Raw genomic sequence first — 15680 nt, 5'->3', positions numbered from 1 at the left:
CCTAAAAGCACTTTTTTCTTACTGTCTTTCTCATGAAAAAATGTTTTCAGGAGAAAGTAGTTCATCACGTTTTACACATTTACTTCTAGATATGGCAGACATTTTCTGCTGTAAAATATAAATGCTTTTTCCTGTGAAAATAAATTACAGTCTTGTGAGAGCTTCATGATTCTAGTGTTGCCACCTAAAAAAGTAGTATTTCTTTTGTCAAATAGTTTTGTGAATGGCGTCTCAGTTCCAGATGATAGTATTTAAAATGATCTTTAGAAATGTTTTGTTCCGGTAGTACAGTCATGGAGACTTGTTTTCAGGTAAACACACCCTTCTCTAATGTGTGTCTTTCTTAAATATACATTGCTCATGCAAAATAGATTTTTAAAAACTTAACTGCTGATTGGTTTGCATAGATATGGCTGAACTAGTTTGAACTGGTTGTTCATGCTACGGTTGTTCATGCTACTTCCTTATTGCTTTGTCTGTTATTCATTATACGTAGAACCCATAAAAAATCTTGTAAATGGCTGTAGTGTGCACCCTTGTGGGTATAGGTGGTAGTTATTCTGTAATTCTTTGTATAGGTAGTCCTTTAGTGTACTGAATTGAATGGCAGTTTTGTTGATAAAACCAGCTTGCTTCGATAACATTTATTTTTATTAAATGTTACTTGGTGGTGGCTATTAACATTGAACGTGGTGTTTGCGTGTTGGATTTTCTAATTCATATACAAAAAATCCCAGAAGTATTTAAGAGAAATTTGTTTCAGATTCTCTAGTTTATGCCTAAAGCCATTGTGAATATACATAGACAATTATGATAATAACATGTATTGAGTGCTTACTACCTTCTAGGTGCTTAATGTATAGAATCTCATTTAATCATTATTACAACCTCTGTGTCAGGTACTGATATTCCCTTTTTAAGGTGGCTGAAACTAAACATTGAAAGGCTAGGTAACTTGTCGTCTGTCACATAGTATATCGGAGAGCTAGAATTCAAATCCATGTTTCTGTTTGCAGAGTTCGTGTTCTTAATGGGATTACTAAAAATTATGAAAATATACTTTTTTTAAAAAAGAGGAGTGTTTGCTTTTACTGCGACTGGCAATAACTGCCACTTATGCATAATGGTTGAGAAATGTGGCTGTTATGAGGTCAAAGTCCAAAAGAATTGCAGTTTAGTATTTGAAAATATTTAAAGGGTAACCATACTCCTTGTACTGTAAATTTAATCCTTTTGTATGTTTGGAGTCAGCAAGGAAAAGTGACTAAAAAATTTGCATTTTATCTTTGCAGAAAATTTTTCAGTTAGTGTGAGTTTCAAATGGATGGTAGATGGGAAAAATTTTTAAGTTTAAATTTTAGCTGCAGTTAATAACCCTTAAAATAGTGCCTATGATAATTTTGCGTTGACGTTTCTTCTCAATTTTAAGGTAATTTCTGTAAATTGTTTCACTCAGCTCCATAATTTAAATTAAAAACCTAGAAAGACCAAGAAATATAAGTAATTGGCTTAAAGTAAGAGAATGAATGCAGATTTTATGCCACAGTCTAGAAGTACTGTGACAAAATGGTTGGTTCTCGGGCTTTATTGGCCTCCAGCAAATAGGCTGGGCCATAGTTTTTTGCCTTTCAGCTAGAGGAACAGTGGAACACCAAGAACACACCTGTAATTGAACAAGTTGGGTTTATTATTTGTTGCAGTGAGAGAGAATGTTCACCATGGGGAAACAGCGAGGCATATCAGTAGGAGGATGTTAGAAAAAAACCTGGTAAAAGATTCAGTTATAGTATAGTTGGGGTTTTGGGGGTGGGGGTTGAGGCAGTAGAGCCTTACTCTGTATTAGGTGCTATCAGAAAGCAGGGGCAATTCTATGCTTGTGTATCTCAGCAACTGTTATCTATAGGGAGGACAAACTACAGCGAGGATAAAGCTGCAATTGATAAAAAAGTGAGAGATGTCAGAGAGGGAGATGTTTAGTACTTTACGGGATGCTGGGTTGCACAGTGACGTTGTCTAATTTGAATGGTGAAGTCGCTTTATGTCCAACATGATTTAGCTATAAGCATCAAATCAGTTTATAACAACACTGAGCTTTGAGCCTTAGATAAGTTCCCAGACTTCCGAGGCTGCTTTTTTCCCTGCTCCAACCAAAGCAAGTATGTCCTAACATCATTCCTACTGGTAATGGTGATGTTAAGTGAATATCCAATGTAAAATTAATATTCTTGATTCTGTATATCTTAGTCCTTACAGGACGTTTGTTTTATTCCACTATAGACTGGGAACATTGTCTTTCTCTAGGACCAAGTCTTTTGTTTGCCTTACTGCACTGACCAGATGTTAACACAGAAACAATGATAGAGAGTATCCTTATCTTAGTTCTGATCTTATTTTACCATTAAGTATGATATCTGCAGTTTTCTTTGTAGATAATCTTTATTAGATTTGCGTTATTTCCTTCTGTTAGATTTCTGAGAGTTTAACTCAGAAATGAGTTAACTATGAGTCAGTGTTGAATTTTGTCAAATGAATGAATATTATGTGTCTGTTGAGGTGATCTGTTGTTTATTTTCATCCTATATTCTGTTTTTGTGGTAAATCACACTGCTTGAAAAAAATGTTTTTTCTTAAATAACAGAAATGTATTGTCTTACATTTCTGGAAGTTAGAAGTCTGAAATCAAGGTGTTGACAGGGCCATGCCCCCACTGAGGAAGCTAAGGAAGGGTCTGTTCCACACCTCTCTCCCAGCTGTGGCTTGTGGCTAACTCCATTTTTCACACAGCGTTCTCCCGTGTGTGTGTGTGTGTGTGTGTGTGTGTGTGTCCAGATTTTCCCCTTTTTATAAGGCCACTGATCATGCAGAATTAGGGCCCACCCTAATAACTTGATTATCTCTGCAAAGACCCTATTCAAATAAGGTCACAATTTGAGGAATTAGGGCTTAGGGCTCTAATGTATTTTTATCAAGTGGACATCTTGGTTGGGCCTATAATATTAAGCTATAATGCTTCGTGTCTCACTCGTAAATCTATGTTGCTTAATTTTTTAATATGAAATTGACCTTGTATTTTTTTTAATGAGCTTCACATGGTCATAGTGTATTACCTTTTAAAGAAACATACTTTTAAGTAACTCACAGATGAAAGAAGAAATCACAATGGAAATTAGGAAATATTTTAATAGAATAACAATGAAAAATATGACACATTAAAATGTAAGATGCAGCTAAAACAGCACTTAGAGGGAAATTTATAGCTTTACATGCATACACTTACAAAAAAAGGGAAAGATTAAAAATGAATGATTAATGTTTAGCATGTTGAGGACCTGCCAGACTGTTTTCCCAAAGCAGTTGCACCATTTTACAATCCCATTGCCATTGCAGGAGAGTTTCAATTTGCCCACATTCTTGCCAACATTCATTATTTTCTTTGATATAGCCATCCTGGTGTGTGTGAGCTGTTGTCTCATTTTGGTTTTGATTTACATTTCTCTGGTGACTAAATGATGTTAAGCATCTTTTCATGTTTCCTGCTTATTGGCTATTTGTGTATCTTTTTTTTTTTGTGTGTGTATCTTTTAGAGAAATGTCTGTTCAAGTCCTTTGCCCATTTTTAAATTGGTTTTTTTGTTGTTACTTTTCAACTGCAACAATATTTTATATTCTATATTTTCCAGATGCAAGTCTCTTATCAGATACATTATTTGCAAATGTATGATTTGTAAATACAGTTGACCCTTGAAAAATGTGGGGGTTAAGGGGGGGCCGACCTTCCACACAGTTGAAAATCCTCGTATAACTTTATAGTTGTCCCTTGGCATCCACAGATTAAACCAACTGTGGTTCAGGTAGTACTGTAGTATGTATTTATTGAAAAAATTCCAAGTTTAAGAGGACCCATGAAGTTCAAACCTCTGTTGTTCAAGGGTTGACTGTATTTCCTTCTATTGTGTCTTTTCACTTTCTTGATAGTAATCTCTTATTAATGTGTTTACAGTTGTTAATTTAGATATTCCTGGTTGCAAATGTAATCTTTCCTTACGTTCCTTAATTCTCCCTTCTTTTTTTCCCCTTATCTCTATACCTCTCTCCCATTCCCCTACGGCTTTCATTCTCTTATAATTTTATCTTTCCTTTGACAGCTACTTTTTTACTTCATGTATTTTTTTTAATGCTATCTCCTCCGGACTCTGTGAATCCATTAGCTTACTGAGAATGAAAACTAGAAATTAGTCACTTTTTTCCTAATACTGCCTAGTAATTGATCTCCTGTGAACTGTATCTGCTATCAATTTTATATTATATAAATTCAGTAAATGTGAAAAATGACACACAGCAAGGATCATTATGCTTTCTATATGTAATTATTTCAAAATTACATAAAGGGCTGCTTGCTTATAAGATCAGTTTGCAGTAAGTCTGTAATTAGGTGGCTTCGGTTTCAATTGTTAAACTCTGTCTTTCTCTTTCTCTTTTTACAGATTCAAAATGGATAGTATAGAAGAACCTCAGAAAAAAGTCTTTAAGGCTCGAAAAACAATGCGAGTGAGTGATCGTCAACAACTTGAAGCAGTGTACAAGGTCAAAGAAGAACTGTTGAAAACTGATGTCAAGCTGTTAAATGGCAACCATGAAAATGGAGACTTGGACCCAACCTCGCCTTTGGAAAATATGGATTATATTAGTGACAAGGACGAGGTGAATGGCATTGAAGAGCTTTGTTTTGACCCCGAAAAAAGTAAATCAGAATGGAAAGAAACACCGTCTACCTTAAACGTTAATGTAAAAAACAAGCAGGATGATGATTTAAAGTGTGAACCTGTGTCTTCTAATAATATAACTCCTGAACTAGCCTCTAAACTGACTGCTGAACCATCTTCCGCTGACACAGCCTCTGGTGCACTAGCTGCTAGAGGTCTGGTATCTGGAGATTCTGCCTCTGGAGACTTGGCCTCTGAAGCAGTAACGTCTGGTGATCCCACCTCTGGTGATCCTGCTTCTGTTGATCCTGTCTCCGGTGATCTTGCCTCTGGTGAACTGGTCTCCAGTGAAATGGTCTCCAGTGAACCGGTCTCCAGTGAGCCAGTCTCTGATGAACTGGTCTCCAATGAACCAGTCCCTGTTGAGCCAGTCCCTGGTGAATCGGTCTCCACTGAACTGGTCTCCAGTGATTCAGCATCTGATGATCCAGCCTCTGGTGATCATGCTTTTGAATCACTGGCCTCTGATGATCCAGGCTCTGGTGATCTGGCTTCTGGTGATCCAACTTCTGGTGATCCGGCCTCTGGTGATCCAGCCTCCGATGAACCAATTTCTGATGAACCAACTTCTGAGTCAGTCTTTGATCCCACCTTTGAACCAAATTCTGTACCAGTTTGTGAACCAGTTCCTGAAACTGATAGTACAGAGCCTAGTAGCAATAAAGGTGATGATTTTCTTGAAAAAAATGGAGGTGATGAGAAGTTAGATCAAATTTTCCCATTTGATGAGAAAAATAAAGCTGATAGTAATGTTGATGTTGATGCAGAAGCTCTAGAAACAGATGATACAATTATTTGTTCAGATGTGTCTCCTGAAAAGAAGATAGAAGAAGATGCTATCACAGAATCTGCTCTTGGAGAGGAAGCTATATCTAGCAGTATTGAGATTGACCAAAGTGAAAAGACTGAAGAAGAAATTTCTGCAGACCTTGCAGAAACCATTAGTGAAAATGTTATAAAAGATGACAAAAATGAGAATGTCTTAGAAAATACAGATTCTATGGAGACAGATGAAATCATTCCTATTTTGGAAAAGCTTGCACCTGCTGAAGATGAACTTACTTGCTTTTCTAAAGCTTCTCTCCTTCCAATTGATGAGACAAATCCAGATTTGGAAGAAAAGATGGAAGGTTCTTTTGGTTCACCATCTAAACAAGAAAGTAGTGAGAGTTTGCCAAAAGAAGCCTTTTTGGTCCTCTCTGATGAAGAGGATATTTCGGGTGAAAAGGATGAGTCTGAAGTTGTATCACAAAATGAGACATGCTCTCCAGGTTAGCATATTATTTAAATTCTAAAGATTTTGATTAGCTTTGATAAACTGCTTAGTAAAACATTCTCTTAAAGTTTAAATTTCTTTTAGTTACAGAGAAAGTTGAGAATGATGGTGACTAGAATGATCTCTTAACTTCATAGGTTCTTAACTTCACAGAATTTAGAATTACAGAGAACCACTCTGAGAGCAGCATTGTGTGAAGTGCTGAGGAGGGAGATAAAATAAGTAGAAAATTTTGCACTTGCCCATAAGGGACTTATAGACTGGGAATAGAGATAAGATGGACCAGTTTAACACCATGATATAACAATTTCCAGTACATAATTGATCAAAATCCTAGCAATTGTTCATGCTATCACTCAGCAACCAAATAACTCTGAATCTAAAAGCCTACTAGTTTAATTTATTTGCTTCAAGTGTAACAAATTCCATTTTACAATTAATTTTCCAGTTGAAATCTGATTCTTTTAATATTCTTTGTCCAGGGAATAGCACCACCATTGCTGGAAGCCAAAAACCTAGAGGTCTAATTATATGTTTGATAAAGACTTTATCCATTTGCTTCCTAAGCCTTCTTGATTCTACCTAATGTACTCCCCTCATTTTCTGAATGATCTCTCAATAACTTAAATCTCTTTTATTTGATTGTGTTCCTCTCTTTCATTAGATCACTATTATTGGTTGGCCAAAAAGTTAGTTTGGTTAGTGAATACACTGTTCAATAAAATTCTTGGTGAAAATGAAAAATTTGTCCTTTATTTTTAGTTAGAATTGAACAAACTTTTTGGCCAACCCAATACTTTTAGGGTAATTTCAAACTCCTTATATAAAAGCTATATAAACTTCATGATTTGGTCAATGCCTGTCTTTTCCATCTCTTTTATTATTACTAGAGAAAAAAGAGCGAATGAGAAAAATCCTACTTTGCTTTCATGGCCAAACTCAAACATGTGTAAAACTGTTTGAAACTTTGTGAAACTTTCTCAGTTACTTTCAGACTGGTGTGAATACCTTTATGTTCCCATCGTGTCACATTCTCTTAGCCTTAGAGCCCTGTGAGTGGAGTGACCTTGTAATAAGAAAAACAACATCTGGTTTTTAGTTTGTTCAAAGAAAAAAAAAAGCCTAGAAGACACAGAGGATTCCCTCCCACCCACCCCCACCCCCAATATATCATACCTACTATTGGAGATAGAAACTTTTTCTTATTAAAAAATGACTTCATTTCCAAAGAGCATTCATTCATTTATTAAACCTGTATATATAGAAAGGCCAAGCTCTTCTTGGCTTGGGGATTTAAAGATAAAGTTCATTACTTGCCCTGAGGATTCTGACAAGAATTAAATTGCAAGCCATTAAATACATGGTTGTGAATACAGTAGTAATGTTAAATTGGTATGCTGGGAGTTTAGAGGAGAGTAACTTTGAGAATATAGATGTTTTCAGGGAAGCACTTTCCTTTCACTCTCTGTGTAACATAGGGTTTTAAGGAAGATAATCCCTCTTAATTGCAGCTCCATACTACTTGCTCAGGCCCCAAATCTTGGAGCCATTCTTATTTTTTTCATTCATATCCAATCTGTCAGGAAATCCTGTTGGTGCTACTTTCAGAATAGATCTAGAATGCAGTCTCTTCATACCATCTTCACTGCTATCACCCCTGCTTTGAGCCATCATAATCAGGCCAAAAAAATGCTTGGGTCACAGTTAGTGCTCAGTAAATGTTTGTAGAACTAATTAATTGGTAATAGAAGGATGTTATGGAGGACCTTGCTTACAATGCTAAAACATACTAACACCGGGGAGCCATTGAATGATTTCAAGCAGAGAAGGATGACACGATGAAATTTACATTTTGGAAAGATAATAAATAACAATTTTTAAGGACAACTTCACTCATTTTTCAGTAAGAATATAGAGAGTAATATTGGGGTAAGTCCTTAAAATCTTTTGGTAGTGTGTATAAGAAAGTCATGGCAAATTGAAGCTTAATTATTTAATGAGTTTATACATTTTACCTTTATGTCAGAATCTTGGAGATTGGAGACCATCCCTCCCACCCAGTGGTTAAATGCAGAAAGATGAATATTAAGCCATCCCTACTGTATACTTTGAAAATTCAGGGTTCGGTTTATTTTTGGTTACTTTTAGACTTTTATTTGATTGTATGCTGTTAGAGTAGGTTTAGTGATAGATTTAATTTCTTAGCTGGTAACTGAACTTTTATTTTCTGTCCCCTGACCCAAAGGAGATTTTGTGTATTGTAAGTTGAAGTATGGTTTCTTCAACGGTTCTCTGTTCTGTTTATATGGTAGTAGAATCTGTTACATGTCATATTTGCTGTTGTTCATCTGTTGAGGTATTACTTTCTTCAGATTCTTTATTCTTGACTAATTTTTAATGTTTTCAGAACACAGGATTATAAGTCTGGCTTTTCCCTCTAAGTACTAACATTTATGTGCTGCACTAGTAGGAAAACATAAACCTCTATTATTTCAGACACTTTAGCAAATTTGTCTTAAATATAGCAGTTATGGATATGAGCAGCAGCAAAAAATAATGAAAGGTATCTGAAAACAAATGGAAAAGCGATTTCAGGTTTACAAAGATAGATGAAAGACCTAAAAACCTATTGCAGATATTCCTTAGTAGGCCTGAGGACGCTGTCATATGGTTGCTTAATACTGTATAATGCCAGATACTCATTAAGTGTTTGCAATCATAGTCTGTTTAAGAAGTCTAGGAAAATAAAAGTTTCTCTTTGGGAACATTCAAACAACACCAGAGGAGGTACACGTATTAGTTACCTTCCATGTATTCTCCATACCATATACTCTCCTCTACTACTGTTCCATCTTTCCTCTCTTTCAGTGCCATTCTTCAAGTTATGTTAACAAAGCTAGCACAGTTTCATCTCCTCCTGTTTGCTCTTTAACTTAATTGAATTGTGATTTACACATTCCCAGCCTCTTTCCTAATTGTTCTCAGTGGAGTGACATTGATGCTCATGTTGTTAAATCCAGGGGCATCCTTTATTTGTCTTTATTCTCTCATATTTAGATGACCTCTTAATAACAATTCCTCCCTCTTGAGATTCTCCTTAGCTTTCAGGCTACCGCATTCTCTATTTTCTTCCCTTTTGGCCCTTCTCATTTTGTTTCTTATGTAGAAATGAGAGGGAGAGCTCTTTTCTACTCGGCTTTTTAAATTTTTTAAACATTGTTTTTTCTTAATATTTTTGAGGAGAAAAATCTGTTTCAAAGTAAATAAGATTTTACCCTAAGCTCTGACATAATTTCCTTCCAAATATTATTTCAGATTTTAAAAATATCTGGTTGTTTTTCCCTTTCATTGGATCCTTAAGATAAATGAGATGAACGTAAATGCTAATGAGGATAATTGCATGGGAATAGAATTTAAGGTTTCTGTCTAATTTTGCTTTAGGTCAATAGTGGTAGAATTGCCATGGTTTACATACTTAAAATTTATTGATATTTTGTTTTCACTATTTAATGTGTTCAGCTAAAATTCTTTATTATCTCAGCCTATTTATATTCAACTGTGTCTTACGTACTTGGATTTTCTTTATGGAATCTTGTATTCCTGTACATTGTTGTAGAAGTTGCAGATTTTTCTTTTCAGAGTTGAGTGAGATCAAAGATGAAGCAAGTTTTGGAAAGGGGAGTGTGGGAGGAAGATCACTTTCAACTGACGATTGTTGCCTGAGTTAGATATATGTCTGGATTTTAGAGCAGAGGCTTAGACTGTCTAGAAAAAATTAGGGGTAGATACCATATAGACATTAGTCGAAGTTGAGTGACGAGGTGAAATCACCTCAAAGTGAGTATAATTCAGTGAGAGGAGATCTGAGAACTGAGGTCTTTGGCAGTCCTGTATTTAGAGGTTGAAGATATGAGGAAGAACCAGCAAAGGAGACCAAGAAAAATCTTCAGCTAGAAAGAAAATTAGGAGATTTTGTTGTCTTAGAAGTCAAGTAAAGAATGTTTTGAGGAGGAAGGAGTAACTCTATTTGTGTATCAAATGCAGCTGTTTGTTCAGTTAAGATGGAAGAGAAATATTTAATGACCTGGAGACCATTTATGACCTTTACAGGGGGCAGTGCAGTTGAAAGCCTAGTTGATAATTGAGTTTCAGAGAGAAGGGGAGGAGAAGAATTGGAGATAATAAAATGTAAATTACCCCCCAAATTTTGCTTTAAAAGGGAGCACAGAAACTTACTGTGGAAGATACTATTTAGAGATTTGTATTAGTTAAATAAAGCTTTTAAACATTTTCTGGAAAAGTCACATTGCCAGTAATGCCACATTTAATTCTGATTCCTCTTGTGAGGCTGAGAATCTTACATTTGTATTCCTTATCTATAAATTGCTTGTTCCTCTTCTTTGCCCATTTTTTCTGATGGATATATTATCTTCAGTTAGTCTGTAGGAATATTTTGTTTTAAGTATTCTCGTAGAGCCATTAATCTAAGACAGGGGATTGGCAAACTGTGACCAATAGGCCTTAACTGTTTTTGGTCAATAAAGGTTTGTTGGAACATAGCCACATCTATTTGTTTACATATTACATATTGTTTATCATCAATTCCCACCATAAGGACAGAATTGAGTAGTGTGTCAGAGACCATAGAGCCTACAAGATGGAAAATACTTCGTTTTGGCCATTTACAGAAAATGTTCGCCAACCCCTGATCCAGGGCAACGGTTTTGTCCGTATTTTCTTGGAATAAAGTTCTATGTAATTCTGAAAATGGGAAACTAACCCCTAATGTAAATTCTGTTTTCTAATCCTCTACAATACAGTTTTTCCACCTTCATTTAATGAATTTTATTAAAGATAGCAGTCATTAGAAAGATATTAAATATCTACTTTGTCTCAGCTCTTCCCCAAAGTTTTTAGGGTTACCAAAATTACAAGGTTCGGTACCTGCTCTTAAGGAGCTTACTGTCTAGTCTGGTTGAAAGGAAAGAATACCACAGATAGAACGGTTTGTGAATGTATGCCAACATATGAGGCTATACTCAAGATGGTAGGAATTATAGCAGAAACTGTGAATGAAGACAGATTCTAAAAAAGACAGTCTTAACCCAAGTATTTGGATGAGTTTTAGGAGTCCCAGAAACTATTTGAAATTATATATATATATAAAAACACTGTGTACCTGAGCCTCTGATTATTATTCTGAGTTGATGGAGGTTCACTTAGATTCTCTACAGGCTTTGTGAACAACAACAAAAAAAAATTAAAGAAATATAGGGCCTTACTCCCTTCTGTAGACTCTGTTAGTACCATTTTTTAAAATCCCAACTTCTTTATTATATAAAACTCGAGCCTAAATTTTAATTCTGTTTGTCTATTTCAAACTCCTAATAAGTGTTTTAAGTATTGAGAATCCAGTCATATCTTCTAAACATACCTGGAAAATGGGAATTTGATGATAAGAGGAGTTGTTTGAATAAAATGAACGAATTGGGAGCTAAGCTTGACATGTCTGTGGGCGGAGAGGGATCTAACGTATGCATAAAAGAGCAGACCAAACCAGGCCAGTTTGCTTTGCTGTTTTCTGATCTGGCTTGAAGTAACCCTGATTGGAGCCAGGGCTAATTTTGTTCTTTGGGTGGAAGGATGGTTTGCTAAATAAAGACTAAGTAAACCTTCATCTTAAGCAACCCAATTTCTCTGTGTTTCTGGAAACTAGGAAACTATAGGAGTCACCATCCTCAGTATTAAAGGCAGGAAAACTTGGAAAAGTATATATAGGAAAAAATGCTATGTAATGAGTGTGCAGTCTACAGGGGAGCAAAACAAGCTTTCATTTCATTGAACTGGTGTTGAGGGATGAGATCTTAAAAAAATTTCTTAATGAGCATAGGGTAGTAAATGGAAAGTTAATTTTTAAATATTCATTTATGTTAAAGTTTAAAAATAGTCTCAGTAATCTCTGTATGTACTGTGTAAACGTCCTTCTTTTGTATTACTGTGTTCACGTTTTACAGCTTTATTGTTTATCTTAATGTGAAAAACATTGTAATAGGTTCATCAATGATCCTAGTCTCTGCCTATTTTCACCTAAAAATTCTTTTAAGTTTTTTTAACCTTGGCTTCTACCATCAGGGCTGTTGAAATTAAAACCCTGGTGTTTGGAGCAGAGATGCCATATCAAAATCTTTATATAGTTCTATATACCCATGATTATTTATTTAATTGTGGTTGTAGAATATGATGAAATACAGCATGCTTTATTGAAGCTGCAGGGGAGCCACTTGCAGGGATGTAAGGGGGAAAAATAGAAACCCAAACATGTTAGTGACTTGTTCTTCTCCCCTAAATGATTAAGTTAGTTGAGGAGCTATAGTTTGATTGACCAAAGACCATTTACGGTGCCTCTGGGATTTTATTTGTTGTAACAATGCAACTGTATGGCTATTTTTAGCAATATTTTTTGGTAACACCCTTTAGTTAGATTTTATGTGCCTTTTGTGAAAATTACTTAACCTTTCTGAACGTTACTTTCCTCATCTATATATATGATGGCAAAAATACTGTTTATAGTGTAGGATTTTTTGGGGGATATGAACTAATAAATGGCAAGCACCGAGCTAAGTTAGTTGTTGGCACTGGTATCAAAGTAGCTATTACTTTTAAGTAAAACTTTTATTATCTTTAGGATAGCTTTTCCCTATCCGTAACCGTTAAAATAACCTAATGATTCAACCTGTCTGGTCAAAATATTAGGTGTTCTGAGTTCACCAGTAATTTATAATTTTTTTTGTAATTGCCACAACCACTGTTTTAGTTTTAATAATTGAATGTAAAGGAGTCTGAATGCTTTATAGTAGTTGTTTTCACATTTTATTAATCTATTGATGACAGTAAATCACTAAGATTCTTTGTTTTAAAATCTATATTATTTAATTTTTTTCCATGTTAAGAGTTTATTATGAACTTGCAGAAACATTTAAAACTAGACTTGTCCACTTATTTCCACCAGTTCATGCTCCCTTTTTATTCCCAATATTTTACATTTTGAGACTCTGATTTCCTAAAATATTATCAACTGGATAATTACACCAAAAGTGTAAATTATAATGAACTGTTACAAATTCTGATGGAAGAAAATTTCCTTTTCTATTTTTGTTACAGAAGAAGTAGAAAGTAATGAAAAGGATAGCAAACCTGAGGAAGAAGAGCAAGTAATACATGAAGATGAAAGACCTGAGAAAAGTAAGCATGTACAAACAAACCTGAAATAGTTTTAAAAATTGTTTCTGCTTTTAAGGCTGTGGAAAATACTTTTCTGTCCATGAGATGCTTGTAAAATTTTTCAGTTTAAGTAAGCCACAGTTAAATCGTTTTGTTGATGGCTAACTCAAGGATCTTTGAAAGTATTAATTATTTCATGTATTTTATTGTTTATTTATTCTTTCCATTGCTCCATAGAAAGATTTAAGCTTACTATTTAGTAAGTTGCTATCTGAATGTCTTGAGAGAAATTGTTTTAGATTTGCTTTTAGAGCATTGGACCATAGGAATTTTGTCTGGGATGATATAGGCAAATGGAAGTATGTGTCTCAATCTACTTAAAGTTCTTAAGCTATAAGAGAAGGGGAAACGATGTTACTGAATGTCATTAGGTTTGGTTCTGTAACTCTCTCTGTCATACTGCTCTCCATCTGTGACTATGTAAGTTATTATTTTTTAAAACTTTCAATACTACTACTATTTAATAATAATAAAAGCAACTGTGTTGATAACACTTTATGTACCAGACACAGTTCTAAATTTTTTCCATCTTCTTTTTTTTTAACTTTTTATTTTATATTGGAGTATTTATTAACAATGTCATGGTAGTTTCAGGTGTACAGTAAAGTGATTCAGTTATACATATACACGTATCAGTTCTTTTTCAAATTTTTTTCCCATTTAGATTGTTACATAATATTGAGCAGAGTTCCCTGTGTTATACAGTAGGTCCTTGTTGGCTATCCATTTTAATTATAGCAGTGTGTACATGTCAATCCCACACTCCCTAACTATTCCTTCCCTTCACGCTTCCCCCACCCCCCGGTAACAATAAGTTCATTCTCTAAGAATGTGAGTCTGTTTCTGTTTTGTAAATAAGTTCATTTGTGTCATTTCTTTTTAGATTATGTATATAAGTGATATCGTACGATATTTCTCTTTCTCTGTCGTGACTTACTTCACTCAGTATGACCATCTCTAGGTCCACCCATGTTGCTGCAAATGGCGTTACTTCATTCTTTTTAATGGCTGAGTAATATTCCATTGTATATATGTACCTCAGCTTAATTATCCATTCCTCTGTCGATGGAAATTTAGGTGGCTTCCATGTCTTGGCTATTGTAAACAGTGCTGCAATGAACATTGAGGTACATGTATCCTTTTGGACTATGTTCTTCTCCAGATATATGCCCAGGAGTGGGATTGAAGGATCATATGGTGGCCCTAGTTTTAGTTTTCTAACGAAACTCCATACTGTTCTCCATAGTGGCTGTACCAATTTACATTCCCACGAACAGTGTAGAAGGTTTCCCTTCTCTGCGCACCCTCTCCAGCATTTGTTGTTTGTGGATTTTTTTGGTGATAGCCATTTTGACTGGTGTGAGGTGATATCTCATTGTAGTTTTGATTTACATTTCTCTAATAATTAGCAGTGTTGAACATCTTTTCATGTGCTTCTTGGCCATCTGTATGTCTTCTTTGGAGAAATGTCTATTTAGGTCTCCTGCCCATTTTTTGATTGGGTTGTTTGTTTTGATGATATTAAGCCGCATGAGCTGTTTGTATATTTTGGAGACTAATCCCTTGTCAGTCACATCATTTGCAAATATTTTCTCCCCTTCTATGGGTTGTCTTTTCATTGTGTTTATGGTTTCCTTTGCTGTGCAAAAGCTTTTGAGTTTAATTAGGTCCCATTTGTTTATTTTTGGTTTTATTTCCATTACTCTGGGAGACAGATTGAAAAAGATATTGCTATGATTTACGTCAGAGTGTTCTGCCTATGTTCTCCTCTAGGAGTTTTATAGTGTCCGGTCTCACATTTAGGTCTTTAATCCATTTTGAGCTTATTTTTGTGTATGGTGTTAAAGAATGTTCTAATTTCATATTTATACATGCAGCTGTCCAGTTTTCCTAGCACTTGAAGAGACTGTCTTTCCTCTGTTGTATAGTCTTACCTCCTTTGTCATAGATTTAATTGACCATAGGTGTGTGGGTTTATTTCTGGGCTTTCTATCCTGTTCCATTGATCTATGTTTCTGTTTTTTGTGCCAGTACCATACTGTTTTGATTGCTATAGCTTTGTAGTGTAGTCTGAAGTCAGGGAGCCTGATTCCTCCAGCTCTGTTTTTCTTTGTCAAGATTGCTTTGGCTATTGGGGTCTTTTGTGTCTCCATACAAATTTTAAGATTTTTTTGTTCTAGTTCTGTGAAAAATGTCATTGGTAATTTGATAGGGATTGCACTGAATCTCTAGATTGCCTTGGGTACTATAGTCATTTTGACAATATTGACTCTTCCAATCCAAGAACATGGTATATCTTCCCATCTGTTTATATCGTCTTCAATTTCGTTCATCAGCGTCTTACAGTTTTTGGAGTACAG

General features: G+C 35.1%; 1 protein-coding gene across 2 annotated transcripts in view; it reads left to right on the top strand.

Annotated features, from left to right (window-relative positions):
• The window catches only part of ATF7IP (activating transcription factor 7 interacting protein), a 129703-nt gene that overhangs the window by 45247 nt on the left and 68776 nt on the right, over positions 1 to 15680 (top strand). For both annotated transcript variants that reach the window (XM_032644189.1, XM_032644188.1), the window contains exons 2-3: positions 4485 to 6034; positions 13201 to 13281. In XM_032644189.1, the coding sequence (XP_032500080.1) occupies positions 4492 to 6034; positions 13201 to 13281 (1624 nt within the window). In that variant the 5' untranslated portion in view covers positions 4485 to 4491. The remainder of the gene's footprint in view (positions 1 to 4484; positions 6035 to 13200; positions 13282 to 15680) is intronic.

The sequence above is a fragment of the Phocoena sinus genome, chromosome 10, assembly GCF_008692025.1.
Source record: "Phocoena sinus isolate mPhoSin1 chromosome 10, mPhoSin1.pri, whole genome shotgun sequence".
In the NCBI taxonomy this organism is placed as follows: Eukaryota; Metazoa; Chordata; class Mammalia; order Artiodactyla; family Phocoenidae; genus Phocoena; species Phocoena sinus.
The sequence above is the reverse complement of the archived record's forward strand: the minus strand, read 5'-3'. Positions and strand labels throughout refer to the sequence as shown.